The 21,729-nt window shown below is 33.6% G+C and overlaps 1 protein-coding gene and 1 pseudogene across 1 annotated transcript; both read right to left on the minus strand.

The window, feature by feature from the left end:
* Positions 1–8,544: 8,544 nt before the first annotated feature.
* On the minus strand, positions 8,545–13,822 carry LOC144998612 (putative sulfate transporter 3.5). Its single transcript, XM_078958352.1, has 12 exons — positions 13,405–13,822; positions 13,101–13,308; positions 12,814–12,985; positions 12,204–12,269; positions 11,828–11,941; positions 10,552–10,668; positions 10,073–10,199; positions 9,695–9,981; positions 9,348–9,538; positions 9,171–9,253; positions 8,936–9,012; positions 8,545–8,838 (listed from the first exon to the last, which is right to left on the minus strand). The coding sequence occupies exons 1-12, from the start codon at positions 13,733–13,735 to the stop codon at positions 8,668–8,670; spliced, it is 1,944 nt and encodes a 647-aa protein (XP_078814478.1). The 5' UTR covers positions 13,736–13,822; the 3' UTR covers positions 8,545–8,667.
* Positions 13,823–17,432: 3,610 nt separating this feature from the next.
* On the minus strand, positions 17,433–20,805 carry LOC145046156 (uncharacterized; annotated as a pseudogene).
* Positions 20,806–21,729: the final 924 nt, after the last annotated feature.

Genomic DNA, 21,729 nt, shown 5'->3' on the forward strand with positions numbered 1-21,729 from the left:
TCTTTTTAGGCCCTGCAAATCAGAACAAATGTGGTAACTACATCCTGTATCAAGAACCCATGAAGTAGAAAATGATGAGTTATTAGATTTAATAGAATACATACCTGCAAATGTGGGCTTGATCTTCCCATCTTTAATGTCCTTCAGATATTGTGGGCAGCTTCGCTTCCAGTGGCCCTTTTGGTGGCAATAGAAGCACTCTGCTTCTTTAGGATCGGAAGAGGGTCTAGCGGGGCCTACTTTGGTCCCACTTGAGGACGAACCATCACGGGGTTTCCCCTTATGGTGGCTCTTACATGGAGCCTTCCTCTTTTTACCCTTTCCTTGACCTATTGCCATCACAGGAGTGGCCACAGCAGGGGACGGTGCAACAGATTTGTCTTTGAGGTTGCTCTCAGCAGTCCTCAAGAGTCCTTGGAGCTTGCTCAAGGAGACCTCCTCTTTATTCATATGGTAGGTCATCCTAAACTGATTGTAGCAGGAGGGCAAGGAGTGGAGGATTATGTCGATAGCCAAATCCTCATCAAACTTAACATTAAGTTTGAGAAGACGATCAACATACCTCTGCATTTTCTGCAAATGAGAGGTTAGGGATTCTCCACTCCCCATCTTAGCGGTGATCATGGTAGTAATGATCTCATAGCGCTCTTGCCTCGCGCTCTGGTGATACCTTTCCAGCAAATCCTGATGCATTTCATATGGATACATGTCCTCATAGGACTTTTGGAGTTCGGGGTTCACGGTGGCCAGCATGATGCAGTGAACTTTCGTGGCATCACGCTCGTGGGCCTCAAAGGCGGCCAATTCCTCAGGAGTAGCAACATCTGGGATGATCTTCTCAAGCTTTTCATCGAGGACATATTCTTTGTCCTCGTAGCGTGTGATCATGCGGATATACCTCATCCACTCGGTGAAGTTTGAACCATCAAATGTCACTTTCTGACACAAGTTCATCAACGAGAATGACCCAGAAGCGTTGTTGTTGTTGTTTGTAGACATCTGAAAAGGAACAAAGTTTGATTAGAAATGAATCCCTAATTAAACACCCAAATGAGTAATTAGGGCTAGGATCCAACAACATTATTTACAACTTAAAAAGGGATGCCGTACTCTAAAAGTAAATAATTTGAAGGTAAGTGAATGACGATTCACTAATTCTCACTATGAAAAACGAAAAAGCAATTTAGGTTTTAAATGTATTGAAAACTCCTAGATCTTTGAGATTCATTGAACTTTTCAATGGCATGTTTAAATCTCGATATGCATTTCAAATTTGCGACTGGGATGCCGAGGATCGCAAACAAATTTGTGAATAACCATGCGAATCAACGCGGTGCACTCAATGTCTTTATCACCTAATCAATGTGCCGGTGAACCACACACGCTCCATTGATCTATGACAAACATCGAGTCACCCTTCGCTACCAATGTCATCCCCAAATTGATGTGCCGGTTAACCACACGCGCTCCATCAACGTTTGACAAGGGTACGAAGTGTAATTCCATGGATTAGCATCATTTTCACATTTTACCCTAAAGTAACTAAGAGTGGGAATTTGCAAAACAATGTAGTTACTTTAATATTTCCATTATACTTTTAATGAGGAATTAAGTGCCCTATCCTATCCGTTCGGCTAACGACCCTCCACCAGTCAAGCAAGCGGTAGATGTGAGTGTACATCCATTAAGCGCCATTTTATAGGCAGCAACCTTATACCCACCTTATAGACTGGCTTCGTGAATGAGGCCTACTAGCGATAAGACTAGCTTATTCTTATACATATATAATAATTAATCTTATAATATCATAATTGTATAAGGGTGTATTTTAAAACATTTCAAAAATACTAGTATCTTAATGTGTATTTAAAATTTTCGGAATTAAGGCTATTTAATTTAAAATTTTAAACACCAAAAAATCTTTGATTTAATAATTATCAAAATCAAACAATTAATTTGAAGTATTAAATCTTTAGGGATTATCATAAAATTAAACTATTAATTTATTTAATCCTTTTATTTTTAAATATATGGAAAGGATAATACAAGATCTTCAATTATCTAGTTTAAACAATTAAATTGATAATCACAAAGATAGTATTATCCATATCCCTAAAAACTTGGGATCTTATCTTGGGGACAAGGGATTTTCGAAATCCTTAGGGTTTCATAACCCTAATTTCGAAATTTTGAGGCTAGGCAAAAAGGTTTCAAGAACCCTATCAAAAAAATCGCCAACTAGGGTTTGGCAACCCTAATTTGCGAAAATCACCAAGCCTTAGGGTTTACTTGCCATAAACCCTAATTTGTCAAGTTCATAATATGCATCAAATCCAATTGAAAACAAAAAAACCAATGGCTCTGATACCACTGTTAGGTTTTATACAAACAATCCTATGTGTGCATACAACCCTAGTTTGGATCTATGTTTTCACTATAAGACATACAACTATATGAACACAAAATAAACCCTGGCATGCTTCTATGATTTTTGAAATTTACATAGAAGTGTAGAAAAACATACCTTTGTTGTTATATAGCAATAACAACTAGTTTCCTTGATCTCTTGAACTCTCTTGAACTCTTGAAAGCAAGCACCACAATTGTAGTGCCTCTAATGGCTCACAAACACCTTGAAGCAAGAAGGCAACTAAGAGAGAGGAGGGAATGAAGCTAATTTCGGCCCTAGGTTTCCCTTGGAATCAAGTGGCCTTAAATTGAAGCATAGGGCATGTATTTATAGTATAGGGTACTAGGGTTTCAGTCAAAACCCTAATGGACAGCTTAGCCACCAAGCAGCCCAAGAAACCTTATGGAATGAGGCCTTGGACGAAAATATGATGATCCTTCATCATAATTTCGTTCCCCCTTAGTCCATTAGGTTTCCTAGCCCAAAACTCAACTATCACACAATTGACAGTTTATACCCCTTTATTTAATTTGTCTCTTTTAGTCACCAAATTAATTCCTAATTAATTCATGACTAATACTAATCAAATAAATATGATTTCTCCTTTAATATATTATTCTTATGGTATATTAATAAATCATAATATCTCCTCTCTCATATCAAATTACCTTGTCAAGTTGCTTTGGTGAAGGCAACCCAAAAGGACCATGCACACTCGGGTCAAGTATATACCAAATATGGTTTACTGACTTAGACATTAATCCAACAGTTTTGGTATGTTGGAGCAAAAACTACCATGCATGAACGTAAAGATTGAAGCTTTACGTGACAATGGAGTCTTGGGATGCTAGATCTAGTGTTTAGAGTAGTAGAATTTCTTTGAATCGTCTGAATGAGAAATCAGATTGAAGGTACTCGACGAGTCTATGGGATGACTCGACGAGTCGGTTGGGGGTTTTCCCCCATGAGTCTGGACATGTGTGACTCGGCGAGTTGGCGAGACAACTCGACGAGTCAAGGTGGATTTTCGTGACATGATAAAAGACACAAGGGGACTCGACGATTCAGGTCAAACATAGACTGTTGACTCGAGTTTGACTTCTATTGACTTTAGGGTTTGGTCATACATGAGTAATGGAGACTATAGAGGGGTAAAAGGTCTTTTACCCAATCTAAGAGTTAGAAAGAAAAAGAGAGGGAAACCTTTTGGTATTGAGAATGAATAGAGTATTAATCAGAGATGTTTATCCTTTGTGATAGGCGGAGGCTAGTTCGAGATTTTCGTGTGCGAGATTATTACTTGTAAGCTTTTGAGGTGAGTCTTCTCGCTATTCTTACCATGTTTTTTTATCTTTTTGCGAACGAGATGTCTTATGTGCTTATCTGTGTATTGTGATATTCTGCATTATGTTTGTGATTTATGCTAATTATTATTATTATGAGCTTCCTAAGTTAGGACCGGAGGGTCCACCTGAGTTATGGGACCTGAGGGTCCCACTGAGACACATTGACCGTAGGATCTTATATGAGTATATCCATGAAAGGCTATTGAGATGTGTGTGGTATTTTGGGGAACTCACTAAGCTTTGTGGTTACCGTGTTATGTGTTATGTGTTTCAAGTACTTTTCATGATATCGGGAAGGCGCCGGCTCGATTGAACACACGAGAGAAAGAATTATGTTTGGAGGATCCTGGATTTGTGATAAACAAATTTGAAATAAAATGTGTTGAAATTTTGTTACTGGTGATTTTGAGGAAATGTGATATATGTTTACTTGTGTTTTGAAATGGAAAATTAGTTTAAAATTTTACAATGGTACAATCTTACTCTATGCACATGAACAACCCATATCCATCCTCTCAATCTAATTATCAACCTTCTAGCACTGTCTTATCACCCTATTATATTTCGACTTCCTCCTCAGCCTCTTGTCCTATTTGCACTCATCCTATGGTCACTCGTACTCGTGTGCATGTTCTTAAACTTTTATGTAAATCAAATGTTAATAGTCAATCCATTTATCCTTCACTTCATACTTACTTATAGGTTTTCAATGTCCCTTATTGGTTTAAAGCCATGAAATATGAATTTACTCCTCTTATTTCTAATAAAACTTGGGTCTTGCTTTTTAAACCTGTTGGTGCTAGTATTATCAATTGCATATAGTTATTTATAAAGAAAGAGCATGCTGATAGTTATTTACATGTTACACATCTCGTCTTATGGCTAACGGCCGCATCCAGCGACCTGAAATAGATTGTGATGAGACTTTTATCCCTATGGTTAAACCAACGATAATTTGTACGGTCTTATATCTCGCTATCTCGTAGAATTAGCATGTGCGCCATTTTGAATAAAAAATGCCTTCCTTCATGGGTATTTACAGGAAACCGTGCACATGTCTCAACTACCTAGCTTCCGTGACACCAAATTTCCTGATCACATATGTCTCATTCATAGATCTTTATACCGCCTTAAATAGGCCCTGGGAGCATGGTTTCAACAGTTTACCTAATTTCTTTTGAAGTATGGGTTTACTAACAACAAATATGATAGTTCATTGTTTATTTATCTTCAAGAAATCAGACTACTTATCTCCTTGTCTATGTGAACAACATCATCCTTACAACATCCTCTATTAATTTTTTTATAGACGATTACCAAGGTTCTTGGATCTGAGTTTATTATGACATATTATGGAGATCTGAAGTACTTCCTTGGTATATTTGTTCTGCGAGATTCTCAAGGGATGTTTCTATCATTGTGAAAATATGCTCTTGAGATTCTAACTATAGCAAAGATGCTCAACTGTAATCCCGTTCGAACCCCTACTGATATGCTAGCCAAGCTTGACCATTTCGATCAACCATTTTTCGACCCTACTATCAATCATAGTCTCACATGGGCTTTTCATAAGAGCTGATTTAACCTATGTTGTGCAACAAATTTGTCTTTTTACGCAGGACACACGTGAACTACATTTTACAGCTCTCAAATAGATCTTATGATACGTCTATAACACTATTGATTGTGGTTTACAATTATATTCTACCCCCATACAAAGGTCTCATTGCTAATTCTGATGCTGGTTGGGCTAGCGTCCCTAAAACATGCCGATCTACATTGGGATAATGTGTCCTTTTTAGGAAGAAATGTATTATATTGGTTACCTAAACGACGTGGCATTGTTTATCACGCAAGTGTTGAGGCTGAATATAGGAACGTTACTAATGTTGTGGTTGAGATGTCATGGATTTGAAACTTGCTCTTAGAGTTACATTGCCCTACAACTAGTGTGGCTATTGTGTATTGATAACGATTTCGTTCATGACAAAGTAGCACTTAAGCAGATTGAGATCGACATCGATTTCGTTCTTGACAAAGTAGCACTTGAGCAAATTCGTGTGCTACATGTTCCCTCATCGTCTTAGTATGTAGATATTTTTACCAAGGGTCTTCCAACCTCTTTATTTATTGACTTTAGATCCAGTTTGAATATTCAACCTCTGTTTCCCATTCAAATTGTAAGGGGCTCTTAAGGTAGATATTATGGATTGTATTATGCCCGAGCTTTTCTATATGTATTCGACTTATATCTCTTGTATTTTGAACTATATATGTTTAATGAGAAGGGTTACAATTATGGGAACACATACCAAATAACAAAAACCATGAGAAATAATAGAAGGACAAACAAAAACTTGTAAGCGGATATTTCTGAAGATCTCATGAGCAGCATAATCCCGCTTTAAACAAATCTCTCTAATCTGAAGGTTCTTAACACTATTCACAAAACACATCAACACGAGTAAGTGGTCGTTTCTTTTCAATCATCCTCCGGTCATTGTAGGGATGTGGAATCGTCTTTATCCTCCTCCCATCTATCACTTCCTTTTCTTTCAACTATACGGTACTGTACTGTCTATAACACAAATCAAGAGTCTAATTTTTTTTGCCTAAAAACAGGGAAACATCGGTGGATACAAGATTTTCTTTTTGTGAGAAGATCATCTAGTCATTGTTTATGAGAATTGATGGATGCCGAGAGATGAAAAAGACTAGTCTCAATAGCATTACTGACAGCATGGGAAAGCTGGGCGACCGCCCCGGGCCTCGCCAAATCTTAGGTCCCCCATATGGTATGATTACTTTATACGTGTGTATATATATATATATATATATATATATATATATATATATATATATATATATATATATATATATAAAGCATTTAGATGATATAAAATATGATATGCCAATAACGGTGAATGTATTTTAAATGGTTAAGGCGCGTGAGCCTAGATTTTGTACACCCCATGTTCGATCCTTATTTTTTACATACATTAAAAATTTATGGATTTTTAAGGAGGATTTTAGTTCCTTCTAAAGGCGACTTTTCTTTTTACGTGTTTTGTGCCGTCTTACCAATTACGTGATCTAAGGCCTACACGCACAACTATTTTGCTACCGTCTTCCGGTCTCTCAAATTAAGATTATTACTCAGCCCTAGCCGCCGGTGAATGTTTGATTTTCACTTCAATCCTTGCTGATATCTGAATAAACAGATTAAGGTATCTAAGTTATGATTTCTGAATACAATTATAAGTGTTAGTACAGTAGTTTTCTAAGTTCAGCGATTGTAAATGTAAGTACATGATTTCTATATTCATATGCTGATAACTAATTCCGGTTGCCGTTCAAAAAATAAATAAATAAAATAATTTCGTCTTCTCAGTACAAATATTGTATTCTTTTTAGCAGTTGCTCCTATTGTATCTGAAGTGTTTTCGTTTCTTTAATTGCTATTATTTACTGTGTTATTGAACTGAGCATGTGGAATTTAGATGTTACTATTAGGATTTGTTGTTGAGGGGAGTATGACAGAAAAAATCAATTTGCAATTTATCAACGTTTTTGTGGACCGGCCCGACTATGTTATGCATTGAAGAAGATGCATTTATCGAAACTTGAGGCCTCAAGACATGCATTCATTGATGAAGTTTATTTTTTAAGTTTTAGCTGCCTCAAATGTTTGTACATTTTAGTGAATTAGTATATATTACCGCTACATACATTAATGTAGTGATTTTACTTATAATTTTATTTAATTTGAAGGGCCTCATCTTTTATTTTGCTCCGGGCCTCAAATCGACTTGTACTGGCCCTGGTTACTGAAAGGGGGTAAGGGTTGCTTCTCTACGCTGTAAAACCACTAACGAATAAAGTTGAATCTTATGGTTCGTTTCCTCGATCATGAAAGAGAAATGGAAAAAAAGTTTGAAACAAAAAAGGATTTAGTTGGGGTTATGATGAGTGGGATATATACCTGAGAAAATTAAAAGACTACATGATAAGGTGGACATAAAAACAAAGTGCGTACCGTGTTTTTATTTTTTATTTTTTATTTTGCTTTATGACCCTAAAACATGACATACTTTATATCATAAATGTTATCAAAACATGACACAAATTTACGACATACATATTTGTGTGTCGTAAGTCCTTCAGTTTTCACAAAAGATGACATTTCTTGTAGTGTAACTGATAGTGTTGTTAATAGAATCAAAAATCCGTTTTATAGTGTTCATGTTAGAAGTTTGCTTAAACTTGTTTGGTGTTCAATATTAGTATATAATCAAGTCGCAAGAGTGTTTGTTTTGTTTCTGTTGCCTGCCTAGCACCTTGCTAGGAGTGCCTTTTTATAAGTGATTATGGCACTAGCCTTGTATTATGTTTTTGAAGGGTTTGAAGTTTTTTATTTTATTATTAATATTATTTTTTTGAAGATGGAGTTTGTTTTATTGTGGATAGAACTCTTCTTTTTTGGAAGTTTTTTGTTTGCATGGTTTCCAAGTCTTTAGGTATAGGAATGTTACCATTTGTTTGTTAAGATTTTGGTTTCTTAGCTTATAATTGTCGACTTATTTTAATCATTCTAATCATCCTAAATTCTTCTCCCTCTCTTTCAAGAACTCTGCACCCGTTCTCCATTCTTCCTTTTATTGATTATTTAATGATATAAGTTTTAGTGTCAAGTGTTTTTTCTTGTAAGGTTTCCACCCAATTTTGGTTGTTTTATATTTATCTTTTTGTTTGTTATTTGCGTACAAACTTCACTCATGATTTACTCAATTTGTTTCCAAACAAACTTTGTATTCGCAATAACGGTTCATGCATTTACAATTAACCAAATAGATGAGAAATACATCTTCATTTCACCAATTCTTGCAATACACATGAGTAAAATGCTTTCTTTTATTGTCGAAGTTCTTCACTACCACAATCCTTTATGTGTGTGAGTGAAAAATTGCACCCTTCAATTGCATCTTCGATAGATAGAAACACACGTTCTTTCCCAATTTTGTCTATGAAATTCGTAACAATCAACTTCTCCATGACCTCGAGTCTTGGATTTACAATGACAACCTGCACATATAAACATATATTTAGAATTATTATCAGAAAACATTACTTTCGTTTCATTCTGAAGAATATTATTAACAGACATATGCTAGCCAATTACCTTAATTTCTTTGACTTCTAAACTTCTACGAATTTCAACAAGCGTTTCAACGCCCGTGATATCAATAGATGTAACACCTGGATAAATTGGCATAACAAGTATTATTGTATTAAACATCGGGTTGATAGTCTTGCTTAAAGTATAATATTTTTTTCCATCCACAAATGATTCTATACTTTATAACATTTACTTAATTAAAGTTCATAGAAATTGATCAAAACCTTACTCATCTTACCTCCAAAATCTAATATAACATACTCAACATCATCTCCTTCAGAAGCTTTCTTGGCCTCTTCATCTCTAACCCATCTCAAAATCCTTCAAAAGAACCCAAATCATGTCAAAAAAAAAAGGCCAGATATTGATAATGTTATATTAATCACATCATCAAAATGTAAAACAGAATTCATACCTTTCCCTCAAGTAACCTGAATTCGCAAAGTAAATTGGAGAACCAAGTTGCAAAATTAGAGTCTTAGGAATGTCAATGGCTCCTGGATATTGTTCCATATCTCGATATACACTAGTGTCAGGTATGTTCCCAAGCTTTGAACTCGATGGTCTAGCTACATATAGAAGTGCTCTCAATAACGCTAACCCAACCTGTAACATAAAAAGAATTACAATTTTTCATTCACATAATTAATAAGTAACACATTACACATAAATTTTTCATTCACATAATTAATAAGTAACACATTACACATAACAATAAGAAAATGTTTCAAGAATTATTAGAAGAAGTTAATATATATATACCGATAACATGAGACCAACGTCCATGCTAATGAAAGCAACACCAAAGAAAGCAGCCATGCAAATGATGAAATCAAATTTATCGGTTTTGTAAAGATGATAAGCTTTATCGTATTCAATAAGACCAAGCATTGCAGACATGATAATGGCAGAAAGGGCAACGAGAGGAGTGTAACTGAAGAGAGGTGCTAAGAAGAATAACGTTAGCATCATGCATATTGACATAACGACGTTTGCCATTTGTGTTTTACACCCTGCGTTGTAATTCACTGCGGTTTTTGAAAATGGTCCTGTAATAAAGAAAACATTTTTTTTAGGATAATTAAGAGAAAGTAATTTACTTTTTTTAAGAATTGGAAAAAAGAAGAAGAAAAAATTAACCTGTAGTTAAGTAGCAAGAAGTGAACGATCCAATAATGTTCATGAGGCCAAAAGCTATCATCTCTTTGTTTCCATCAATTTGTTGATTTTCCATTATGGCAAAGCTTCTTCCTATTGCTATTCCTTCCTGTATTACACCCAAAATGTTATTATAATTTATAAATGGGATTTTCTAATATGTGAAGTATTAATTAATCATAATTATTACTATAATTACATGTGAAATACATTAATTATAGAGATTATTAATGAATTTTATATTTAATTATGGTAATAATTAATACTTATACGTGCTCTTAGAGTACATATTAGAAAATCCCTTTATAAATAATGATTTCTCATAACTTTTAAATATTAGAAGTATAATAACGTTCACGAGGTATTAGTAAACTAAAAACGACAGTTTTAAATTTGTTATATTATATTTAATTATATTAGATAATGTTACTAATTTTATGAAAATAAATATGTGTACTTACAGCAAGAGCAATCATGGCTGTTACGAGTCCTGCTTGTATAGGTGCTGATAGATATTTTGGATCGAAATCCAAATTTTTTAGGGAGGAAGGATTAATTCCCTTTTTCAAGTCACCCACCTGCAATTTTCGAAATTTGTTTATTCATCATAATCAGTTATAAACCTTTTTAATTAATCCCTATAAAACATAAAAAAATATCAGATCTTTGTGTTTAATAAAGAACTCTTCTTTTCTAATTGATTTTTGGTTTGTTACTTTGTTAGTAGGAAATCGGAATTTAGTTGTCTATAAGTATTGAAAAAGAAAGGTTTTACATAAAGAAGTGAAAGGTATGTTGTGGTCTTGTAATAGGATGCATGTCAAGATTAAAATATATATACCTTTTGTAGGATTTAAAAAAATTGTTTTTGATTATATAGTATAATACCTATAGGTTGCAATATGTATCTAATTAATCTAACTTATAAAAATCGGAATGTCGACAGATGGTCTATTTGTCAAAAGTTAATATGCTAAAAGAGTGGGAATCTAATACACTAATCAACTAGTTTTAAAGATTTTTAATATAAATGATTATTGTATAATTAAAAATAAAAATAATAAAACATTAATTGGAAAAATATTAAAATATATAATGAGATTATGTTGAATCTTAGTGATCAATAACAGATGTTTTTTAGAATTCTGGTATTCAATTAATTGGGTAATTATATCCATAGACTTAAAATCATCATCACAAATATATAAACAGAACAAATTAAAGTTTTTTTTTCTTCTAAAAATACGATAAATTCTATGGTTGACAATTAACTAAAAGGTGGCATACAAATTTAGAAAATAATAATCTGGAGGGAACAATTGTTAGTGGAAGTGGACTTCCTAGTAAAAGTGTTCACAGTAAAGCAAATAAATGTAACGCTTCAAAATTGGACAACTCTTGCCAAATCCGACTTATTGACAAAATCACAACATTAAATATATATTTTAACATAAAGCCTTAAAAAAACAATTTATTTAGTTAAAATTCATTGATAAAAGGAAAATTCTAATGTAAATAGTCTCTTTATACCTTGATGATAATAGAAAAATACATATGTTAACCACATTAAACGTCATAAAAACTCCATAACTTCAATTTAATTTGATATTGACTTTCAGCCAGGAAAGTCATAAATTAATTACTTCTTTTTAATAAGATGTTACTATATTGTAATTAAATTTTATATTTAATATAAATCTTGTTAAATTTTGGTGATTATAAGAGTAAGAAACTTACAATTGCAATTCCATGTTTCTCAACATGTGCTACATAAGCAAAGACGCATCCTGTTACCACGACCACCATGGGAGCTATTGCTGACACCCAAAATAGCTTGGGTTTCTTTTGCTTCTGAAAATCCATTTTTGCGATTGTGTATTAACAACTTTATTAAGAAAAATTCCACGTCATTAATATTACAAGCGCGTCATATTTAGTGATAAAAATTGTAGCACTAAAAAGAGAAGCAATAACTTCTCTTTTGTTTCTTTACTATGAATGTATGTTGTCACTACATCCATTCGCATGATTAATGACAAAAACGATGCAAACCAAAATTTACGGAGTTTCAAATTTATAATTGATATCGTTGGTATATTAGAAAGATACTTACCACGAATCTTGTGAATTGAAGAAAGACGAGGAAAACTACACCCACGACAGTGCTTTCCCATCTTATCTGCAAAAACATAATAATTAAAGAAAATTAGAAAAATACCAAAGGGCATATGACATAGGAGTATCAAATATGTTGAAAAGGTGTATATATGTATATTTAGGAATAGAATTAGTAGGTGTTTGATTTAACTCTTCTAAGAAAGATAGAAAATTGTTTTCAGATAGTTACGTAGAGTATTGTTTGTGTTCGAAACACGGCATGTGAATTATTACTGCAATTATTGTTATTGTCACTTCAATTGTTATCATCGTTTTAAAAAAGAGCCTTAAATTGACATAACATGCATGTGTTACTCAAGAATAACCACAAACATCTATAGCACGAGATAACATGTGTTTGTAACAACAAACATAGTAAGAAAACGGGTGTCACGTATTCTTATCAAATCAAACATGTAAATCCAAAGAAACGGGACACATAAGTATATATGATCAGTTGACAAAAAATAAACAATATATAATTATATTATTTATAATTCTCTCAATTAAAATAAATCTCTTTTGTATAATATATTAATTAATTAATAATATTACTATATCTATACCTCTTTTCTATTCTTCAAGATGACACGAATAACGGATACCATATCAGTATGTGTAGTAAAATGCTTCAAACCAAAAATGCCTTTCAATTGTTGAAGACAAATAAGCGTTGCTGTCCCTCCCATGAAGCCAGTGATCGTAGAATGTGACAAGAAATCGACCAAAATTCCAAGCCTATTTTATTAGTTACATCATACTACATTAGTTAACTAATATATAATTTCGATGAATTAGTTATACTTAGAAAAAGAAATTACTAATTGGAATCTTTATGAGTCCATAAACTCACCGGAAAACACCAAGAATCAACTGAGTTACACCGGAGACGAGTGTCGCAGTAAAGACTAGATTAAGATAGAGTTGTGGGTTTTCAATAGGGTTCACTTTGGCTTCAATGGTTGCAGCTATGATCAATGAACTAGCAGCTACTGTTCCAACAGCAAGATGCTTTGAGCTTCCAAACACCGAGTAGATTAGAGGAGGAACGAAACTCGAATCTGATAAAAGAAAACGGATACAAAATCTATGAAGTTATGTTTGCATGAATCGTTACAAAAAAAAGTAGAAGCAAGAACCATGGGGAAGAAACTAACATAAACCGATGATGGGGGGAATGTTAGCGAGTTTAGCGTAACTGATGCCTTGAGGAATGGCGAGGCTAGCAATGGTGATTCCCGCTAAAAGATCATACATGAACAGTTTGCGGGTGTATTTAGGGAGCCATTCGAAGATCGGAACGAAATACTGTAAAGCTTTCTTGGCTTTTATCGGCAATGGCTTCCCTTTGAAGTCATGGAATGGATCGTCTGGGAAGAGGGTTTCCTTCAAATCGGACTTGAACGCCGCCGCGAAGCTTCTTGGGGCGGCGAAGTTCACTTTGTGGAATGTTTCTCCGGCGGCTCCTCCTCCTACTACCGGCGCCATTCAAGAGAGAGAGAGAGAGAGAGAGAGAGAGAGAGAGAGAGAGAGAGAGAGAGAGAGAGAGAGAGAGAGAGAGAGAGATGAGAACGGGGTATTGGAAAGGAAGTTTGTTGATTGGGTATTTATAGAAATTTGGGAGTAATAATTAAAAATAAATGCAAAGAAATTGGATATTTGATTCTATTTTGAAGGAGGTTGAAAAGGACGTGATTAACTTTGACTTTGTATTGACCTTTTTTCCACTTCTTTGAATTTAATGTACATCGTGTATTACATAAATTGCTAAGAAAATAACGAAAAGGGTTACCTGCTTTGTTAGAGGAAAATAATTACAGAATTGGTTAGAGGCAAAAAACGGATAAGAGTTAGTAGTCGATATCTTTTTTTTTTTTTAATATAAATAATTACTTAATTAAATTTAATTATAAAACTGTATTCTTAAATATTTGAAATAATAGTAAAAGTAAACTTTTAATTGTATTCAAATTAAGCATTCTATTATTGGACTGGATAAGTCCCATTTCGGACTAAAATCATCAAATATTTGTTGGATTATCGGATTTGCTTTTAATTTTGAATCAACCAAGTAACCTTTCTATTTTAGAATACAGCTGGTTATAGATGAGAAATCAAATATCCTTTTATTTTATTTTTCTTATATTCTTATTTATTAGATTAAGAAAAATATCAAAATAAGAAAAAATAACTAAAAAATGAAATTAATGGATTCCACAAATATCATGATTTTATATAAGTAAGAAAATAAACAAGGAACAAAAATAAAAATACATTTAATTTCTCTTTTTAGATAAATAATTATCCTTCAAATTTATTTTTACCTTGTTTTTTTTTAAACTGTCATTATCTAGATATCTTCAGTTTCCATTTATAAATTTTTAATAAACGATAATTCGATTTATGTATACAAAAGTAATAATTATACTAAACGGAAAATATTATCCGTCGTTTCTAGTCTTGTATTTTCCTTTATTCTCTTAACTTTTAAGTAGATAGAGTAATCTTCTCATGCATTTTCTCTTGTATTGCTTATTTATATATTGAGAATGATTTCCTCATAAATGATAAGATTATAAATATTCAAATGGCATCCCCTTGTTGTTTGAGACATCCTAATGTTTTCTTTTTAGCCCAGCATTCTTTAGTGACAACAAATTCCTCATCAGCTTTGGATTTTCCATTGTCTTCCATCCCCTATTCAACATTGATCCTTATGTTTTCGGTCAAACTCTAGCCCTCCAATTATCTTTTGTGGAGGAAACATGTAATTTCTCTTCTCAAATATGAAGATTCTCTCACCTTTATCGATGGCTCCATTCCAGGCCCCACCTCTCATTCCTAATACCACATAAGGTCGTCCTTAAGACACATTTTCCTTATTTCAAATTTAAAGCATACTGAGTGGATCTCTTATGATAATAAAAATTATGATCTTCTTTTTTCTCTCAAAAGAGGCCACTGCAGAAACACTAAGGTGCTGTTTGTTTTTTCTGAGGCAAAATGTCTGCAGTCTGCGGACCACATCTGTAGACCTCTGCAGTAGAAGAGGTGGACCAAACGTCTGCAGTCTGAAAAAAGAAGACTGTTTGTTTTTTTAACATCTGCGGGCTATTAAAATAAACTGAAATCTAAATAAACTGATTTTGTTAAACTTCAAAGCGAATTTTTTATATATTTTTACGACTTTATTATAAATATATAACGAATCTAGATCAACTTTTATGTATTATTATATAAAAAATAAAAATAAAAATGGTATTAATTCATATACATATTTGATAAAAACCAACAACTTTGATTGCAAAGTTATAACTAAACATTATAATTAGTGATCAAAGAATTTGATACATAAATAGATGGAAATAAACTTCGATTTTTTCAAATAAATCTATTAAAAACGTACGATAAATATTTTCTCGAGAAATTGATGATACTCTATTAAATAAAGTTTTACAAAATTTTGGCAAAAAAATATAAGAATATATTATGATTTTTTTTTCATATTTATATAAACAACTTCAACGACTATTATTATAATAAATTTTTATTTATAAATTTGTTAAAAATATCATGTTTGTATCGTCAAATGTTTTTTTTTTTAAGTTTTGTAATTTTTTTTCATATTGTTTATCATTAATAAAGTTGGAAAAAATATAAATTAAAAAAAAAACTTAAAAAAAAATAAAGATATATATGTTTTTTTAAGCTAGAAGATGTCTGAAGATGTTAGAAGACTCTGGTCCACATCTGCGCCAAGAAGAGGGCGCGCAGACATTTTTAGGTCTGCAGTCTTCAAAAAAACAAACAGTCTGCGAAGACTAATGTCTGCGCGTGGTCTGCGCGGCGCAGACAGAAGACGTCTCGCAGATCTGCAGACAAAAAACAAACACTACCTAAGTCGTAGTATCTCCCATGTAGTTTGGACTACTCTCGAAGTCGCATATAGTCACCATTTTAAACCGCATGAACTTCGTCTTGAAGATAACCTCTGACTAAATTGTTTCCATATACAGTCGTCAATTTAAATCTTTGTGTGACCAAATCGGTACCATTGGAAATCTAGTAAATACATGTGATCAATCTCCATGGTTTTTATGAGGCCGTAGACCTGCTGTTATGGCATTTGTTGCTACTCAAACAACGCTTGTTCCATTCCCTTTGTTTGATTGTTTCAAGATCTTGCATATATCAAAAACTTTGAACTTCTCCAACAATCCATGCAGTGAATGGGGGCACTTTTTGTACTTTTGTTGCACAATCCCAATACCAAGGTCAGCCCTACACATCTTCTTGGTGTAACAACGGCGGTTCTAATCAGTAAGGTCACAACATCTTGGGGGTTTCCTGTTTGTGGCTCTAGTTGCTATTGTGGTGGAAAACGTAATGAGAATCCAAAAATGCCAAGTATGTGATCATTTTTGTTGCGCCCCAAAATTTTCGAAAATTTCAAAGCTTTTTTTATAAAATATTTTAGAGAATTAACCCATATTTCATAAAAACTCGATCCAACAGAAACATTTATAATTAAAACATTGACTGTTACTATTAAAGATTAATACAACCATAACAAGCAAATAAGAATTACATAAATACAATTAATAAGGAACTTATCAAGTTCCACTCCACAAGTGCAACATAGAATACATGTCATTAAGTGCAAAATGGAATATATGACATTAAAAAGAGACACGTAAGACAAAAAATATCGTGAACTACGTGGCTTTTAGACCATAAAGCATATTCAATCATTGACATGAAAAAGTCATTTCATGCATAACATATCATATCGTAAGTATCATTTCTTATATTATCATTTAGTTAGTTTCTTTTCAATTTCTATTTCCATTTTCCACTTCCAAGACCAAGATGCACTACTAGAAAACATCCATTTAATGACACGTGAACAATGACACGCACTGATTTAAGATACATATTTTTTGTGTGTCTTAAAAATAATGTCAGCTTTCCAAATTTTAAAAGACAGGAGAGACGCATTTGTGCGTGCCTTAAAATTAGTGTCAATTAAAAAAAATTACAAACATAGAGGGCACCTAAATTAAATGAGTGTTATAAAGAGATGTTGTTTTATAATTTTTTAATACACACCTAACCTTAAGGGGGAAAACCAAATTCCCCAAAAATTTGAAGTACCCCGCCTTCCTTTACCTTTGTGTTCTTTCCTCTAGGTCTCACGATTGGTTCGAGTTTTGAGCTCACTGCAAGAAATGTTCTTTTGTTTTGAAAGCATCTCATGTCTCTCAAGTCGCTTCTTCAAATCATATTAAAAAAATAGGGATAATCCACAACTTCCTCAATTCCCTGATCCATCACCTCCATCAAAACCCCAATCCTCGCTTCCAACAAATTCTTAACACTTTTAATCAAAATCAGTATCTATCGCCCCACTAAATACGCTATCTACCTAGAATCAAATCCACATATTTTCAGATAACTAAGATTTGGCTTCAAAATCTTATCCAGAGATCTACACATAACTTCCGAGAATTAATCGCTACTTTTGTAGATCCGATTTCGTTAACCCTAACGAAAAAAATATAAACTTAGTTGTAGATCATAATTGTTTGTCAAATGTATCCTATAATCAGTGTTTTTAACCAGGATTTCTCCAAACATTCCGCCTTTGGTCAAACCAATGTCTATAAGAAAGTCAACTACCCCTAAAAGCTTCAAATCAATGATGTAGTGTAACATCCCGACTACTAGGTACAAATTTTAAGCTAATATATTCATAATTCTGGACCTAATCGACGAGTTGGTTTCCCCAACTTGTCGTGTAGAAATTGATAAAGTCACGTGGATTCTAGAACCTACTTGACGAGTTGGAGGACCTAACTCAACGAGTTGAAGCTGGACATGAAAACCCTAATTTTTAGGATTTCCACCCTATTTAAAGGACCTTAAGCCCTCCCCTCCAGCCTCCTACCACCTTTTCACTTCCAGAATCGAACCCTAATCGAGCTAACTCCTATTTTGAGTGTGTGTTTGGTGCATTTCTTGAAGAGACTTGAAAATTTAGAAGCTTGGAACGAGAAGGGGCTTGTAGATCCAACATCTACATCGTTTTGGCATTCATTTGAAGGTAAAAAGTCTTTACGTTGATCATTCTCTTATTAGCTCTCTTCATTTAAGAGTTTTGGGTCATTTCTAGCTTATTCTTGAAGCATTTCTGGTTTTGAGCACGATTTGAAGTTGTAACTTTAGATTTGGAATCCTCTAGGCCCTTATAGACATAAAGACTCAAGATTTATCAAGCTTTGACCCTTCTCCATGCCCTAAACCTCTTCCTAAGTCTAGTTTTGAGTGTTTTAGCTTCTTGAAGCCTTGCATGCACGTAAAGTTGGCAACTTTACATGGTAACTTCACCCTGGGAGGCTAGATCTACAACTTGGTGCCTTGGTTTTGCTTAAAAGTATCTGAATGGGAAATGGGCTAAAGGAACTCGACGAGTTTCATAGCTAACTCAACGAGTTTGGTGGGGATTACCCGACTTATGGATTCTGAGTGAACTTGGCGAGTGCGTGAGATGACATGGCGAGTTGATTAGGGTTTTCCTGGTCTTATGGACACCGAAAAACTCGATGAGTTACACAGGTGACTCGACGAGTTGACTTGAGTTTTCGGTTTCCGACTTTTGAAGGAACTCGACGAGCCAGTAGATGCACTCGACGAGTTGGGTCAACATGGACTGTTGACATTGATCGTTGACTTTGACCATGACCAAGTGTTAGCCAAGTTTGACTTCTAAGAGTGTTTTGGTAATTTGGGATTCTAATGGAATCAATCATATGATGGTTACAGGTAGTTGAGTTGGAGCCGAGAGTTGGGGTTTTGATCTTCTTGATTCAACACTACTTGTGAGGTGACTTTTCCTCACTATACTAACAGGGTCGAACGTACCAATGTCGGCCGTTTTTGGATTATTATCCTGGTTACTACATGATGATATGCTTAGCGACCTATTAGGTCGGAATCCTAGTATATAGGATGATGTTATGTTGGTGACCTATTAGGTCAGTATCTTAGTATATAGGGTGATGTTATGATTAGTGATATGTTAGATCGGTTTAACTGTTTGTACATGCTAGTTAGCGTTTGATATATATATATATATATATATATATATATATATATATATATATATATATGTGTGTGTGTGTGTGTGTGTATGTGTGTGTGTGTTGATTATATGTTTGGGGGTTGGGTTGAGGTAGTCCTGCTTTATGCTGAAGGCCAATAGACCTAGGGCGGTCTAGATAGATTGCAGACCCATCGGGGTGTACCAGTCATGAAGAAGGCCCGAAGAATGGTCCAGATAGGCTGAAGGCACGGGAGGGCGGACAAGACATGCTGAATGTTTTAAGAGTGGGCCAGATAGAAGGAAGGCCTGGTGAGGGTGGTCCAGTCATACTGCAGGCGCTATATGCATGCTGTTTGTTATGATATGATATGGTTATGGTTTGTGTGGCGTTGGTATTTTAGGGGAAGTCACTAAGCTTCGTGCTTATAGTTTTAGATTTTGTTTTAGGTACTTCAGATGATAGTGGGAAGGCGAAGGGTTAATCGTGCACCTCCTCACATTTTATAATTTTGATTTATGGGATACTCTGATATGAAACTATTTTGAAAACATTTTGTAATAAATAATGGTTTTTGGATGCTTGAAAAAGTTTTAAATTTTCATGGATTTTATGAATGTTACATGTAGCTTATGATTCTAGGGTTATGGGGGATTAGTTTACCAAGTTGAGTTCACGAGTCACCAAGTGACTTGATTAGTCTCAACAAGGAGCACACAAAATTCAAGGTACTTTTCCTCAACCATCTTACTGTTTGACTAACTTCTTAACCTAAACTCTCATCATTCATCGTTCATCCTTTTAACTTATTTTTTATTTGATTTCATAATGCATCACAATGTCTTTAATTCTTATTTGGTTGGCTTGGTGCATAGATGCTTCATGAAGGATTATGCATTTGTATGGCTAGTTCATGGTTTCCTATAATTGTTTTAACTTAAATAGAAGCTGCCCTTATTTCCAATATGATTCTTTCCTTCAATATTGTTGGGTATTGCATGTAAACCTTCAAGGAAATAAGAAAGAAGTCTTCAGTATCCAGGTGCTTGGTGTAAAGATGCTTCATTCAACTTTTTTTTTTTTATAACTCATTTGAAATCTTCTATATCCAGGTGGTGTTGGTGGCAGCAACAGGGGCGAAGATGTCATTCACCCCTTAAAATTTCCCATGAATATCTCTTCAATGGAACTTTCTATAAAGTCATGTATATATAGATTAAAGAATCACTTTTCTTATGTTTTGCATCCTGACATTGTTACTAGTGATATTAATCTGTAAGGTTTTTTATTTATTTAAAATGATACTTATCATAGGATTCAAGTTATCTATCAGATAAGTTAATCTCATTTTTTTTGGGTTCTTTGAAGGGTGATCGTACCGGAACTGGTATGTTAAAATTTGGTTGTCAGGTACTTTCAACCTCATATTTTACCCCATTACCCTTTCCTTGACCCCATTTTTAAAGTTATTTTTTTTTGTCTTAGTTTTTTAGTTATCTATCTTAACCATGTCTTTAGGGTCTATTTGTTAATATTTTTATATTGAAGGAAAAAAAAAAGTAGAATGACCATTTTACCTTTTGGTAAAGGTTAAGTATCAAATTATATAAAAACTACACGTGTATACATAATTTATTTTCTGTTTTATGCCCTTGTAATTGTCATAATTTTCCTAGAATGCAAAGTTTGTTGCTATCATGTATGAATTTTTTTTTACCAAACAACCCATATATACATCTTTTTGGAAGAAAGACCATTTTGCCCCTACTGAAATCACAACTTGTATGTCTGGTATTTTATTTTCTGTTTTATGCCCCTATATACATATTCTAACAATAGCTTTCTTTCCTCCCTCCCTTCCATATGTATCATTACCTATAAGCTAATTACCAGTCTTCCCACTTACAATTAGTTTATTCTTTCCAAAACTTATTATCTACATAGTAAAGAAGGGTAGTAGTAGTACCGGTAGTAGGGTATATGTAGGGATATGTAAGACCATTTTTATTTATAAAGCTAAACTATCTTGCATTGCATTATTATATAAATTTTGAAAATGTTGTATTATGCTTATGTCATCAGATAGACTTAAATTCATGATAAATTTGTGGATAATTTTGGGGCAAGAATCTTGAATTTACTCTATCTGATTTTGATAAAAGGAAGTCTCAAACAAGTGTTCTTTTCCTTCTAATTGATTTTTTTTAAAGGAAGTATCAGATCCAATTTATTGGGATTTGCATGTTTATGTTAATCAAATGGTTGCATGATTCAAATTTACAGGTCTTTTTGATGTGCATAGTGTCAAGAAAAGTAGACGAGATGTGGTGAAGGTGGTCAACAAGTTCTTGTAGTTCAACTATTATTTGTTGATTAATTTTA

Source organism: Lactuca saligna, chromosome 5, assembly GCF_052625555.1.
Source record: "Lactuca saligna cultivar CGN05327 chromosome 5, ASM5262555v1, whole genome shotgun sequence".
Lineage (NCBI taxonomy): Eukaryota > Viridiplantae > Streptophyta > Magnoliopsida > Asterales > Asteraceae > Lactuca > Lactuca saligna.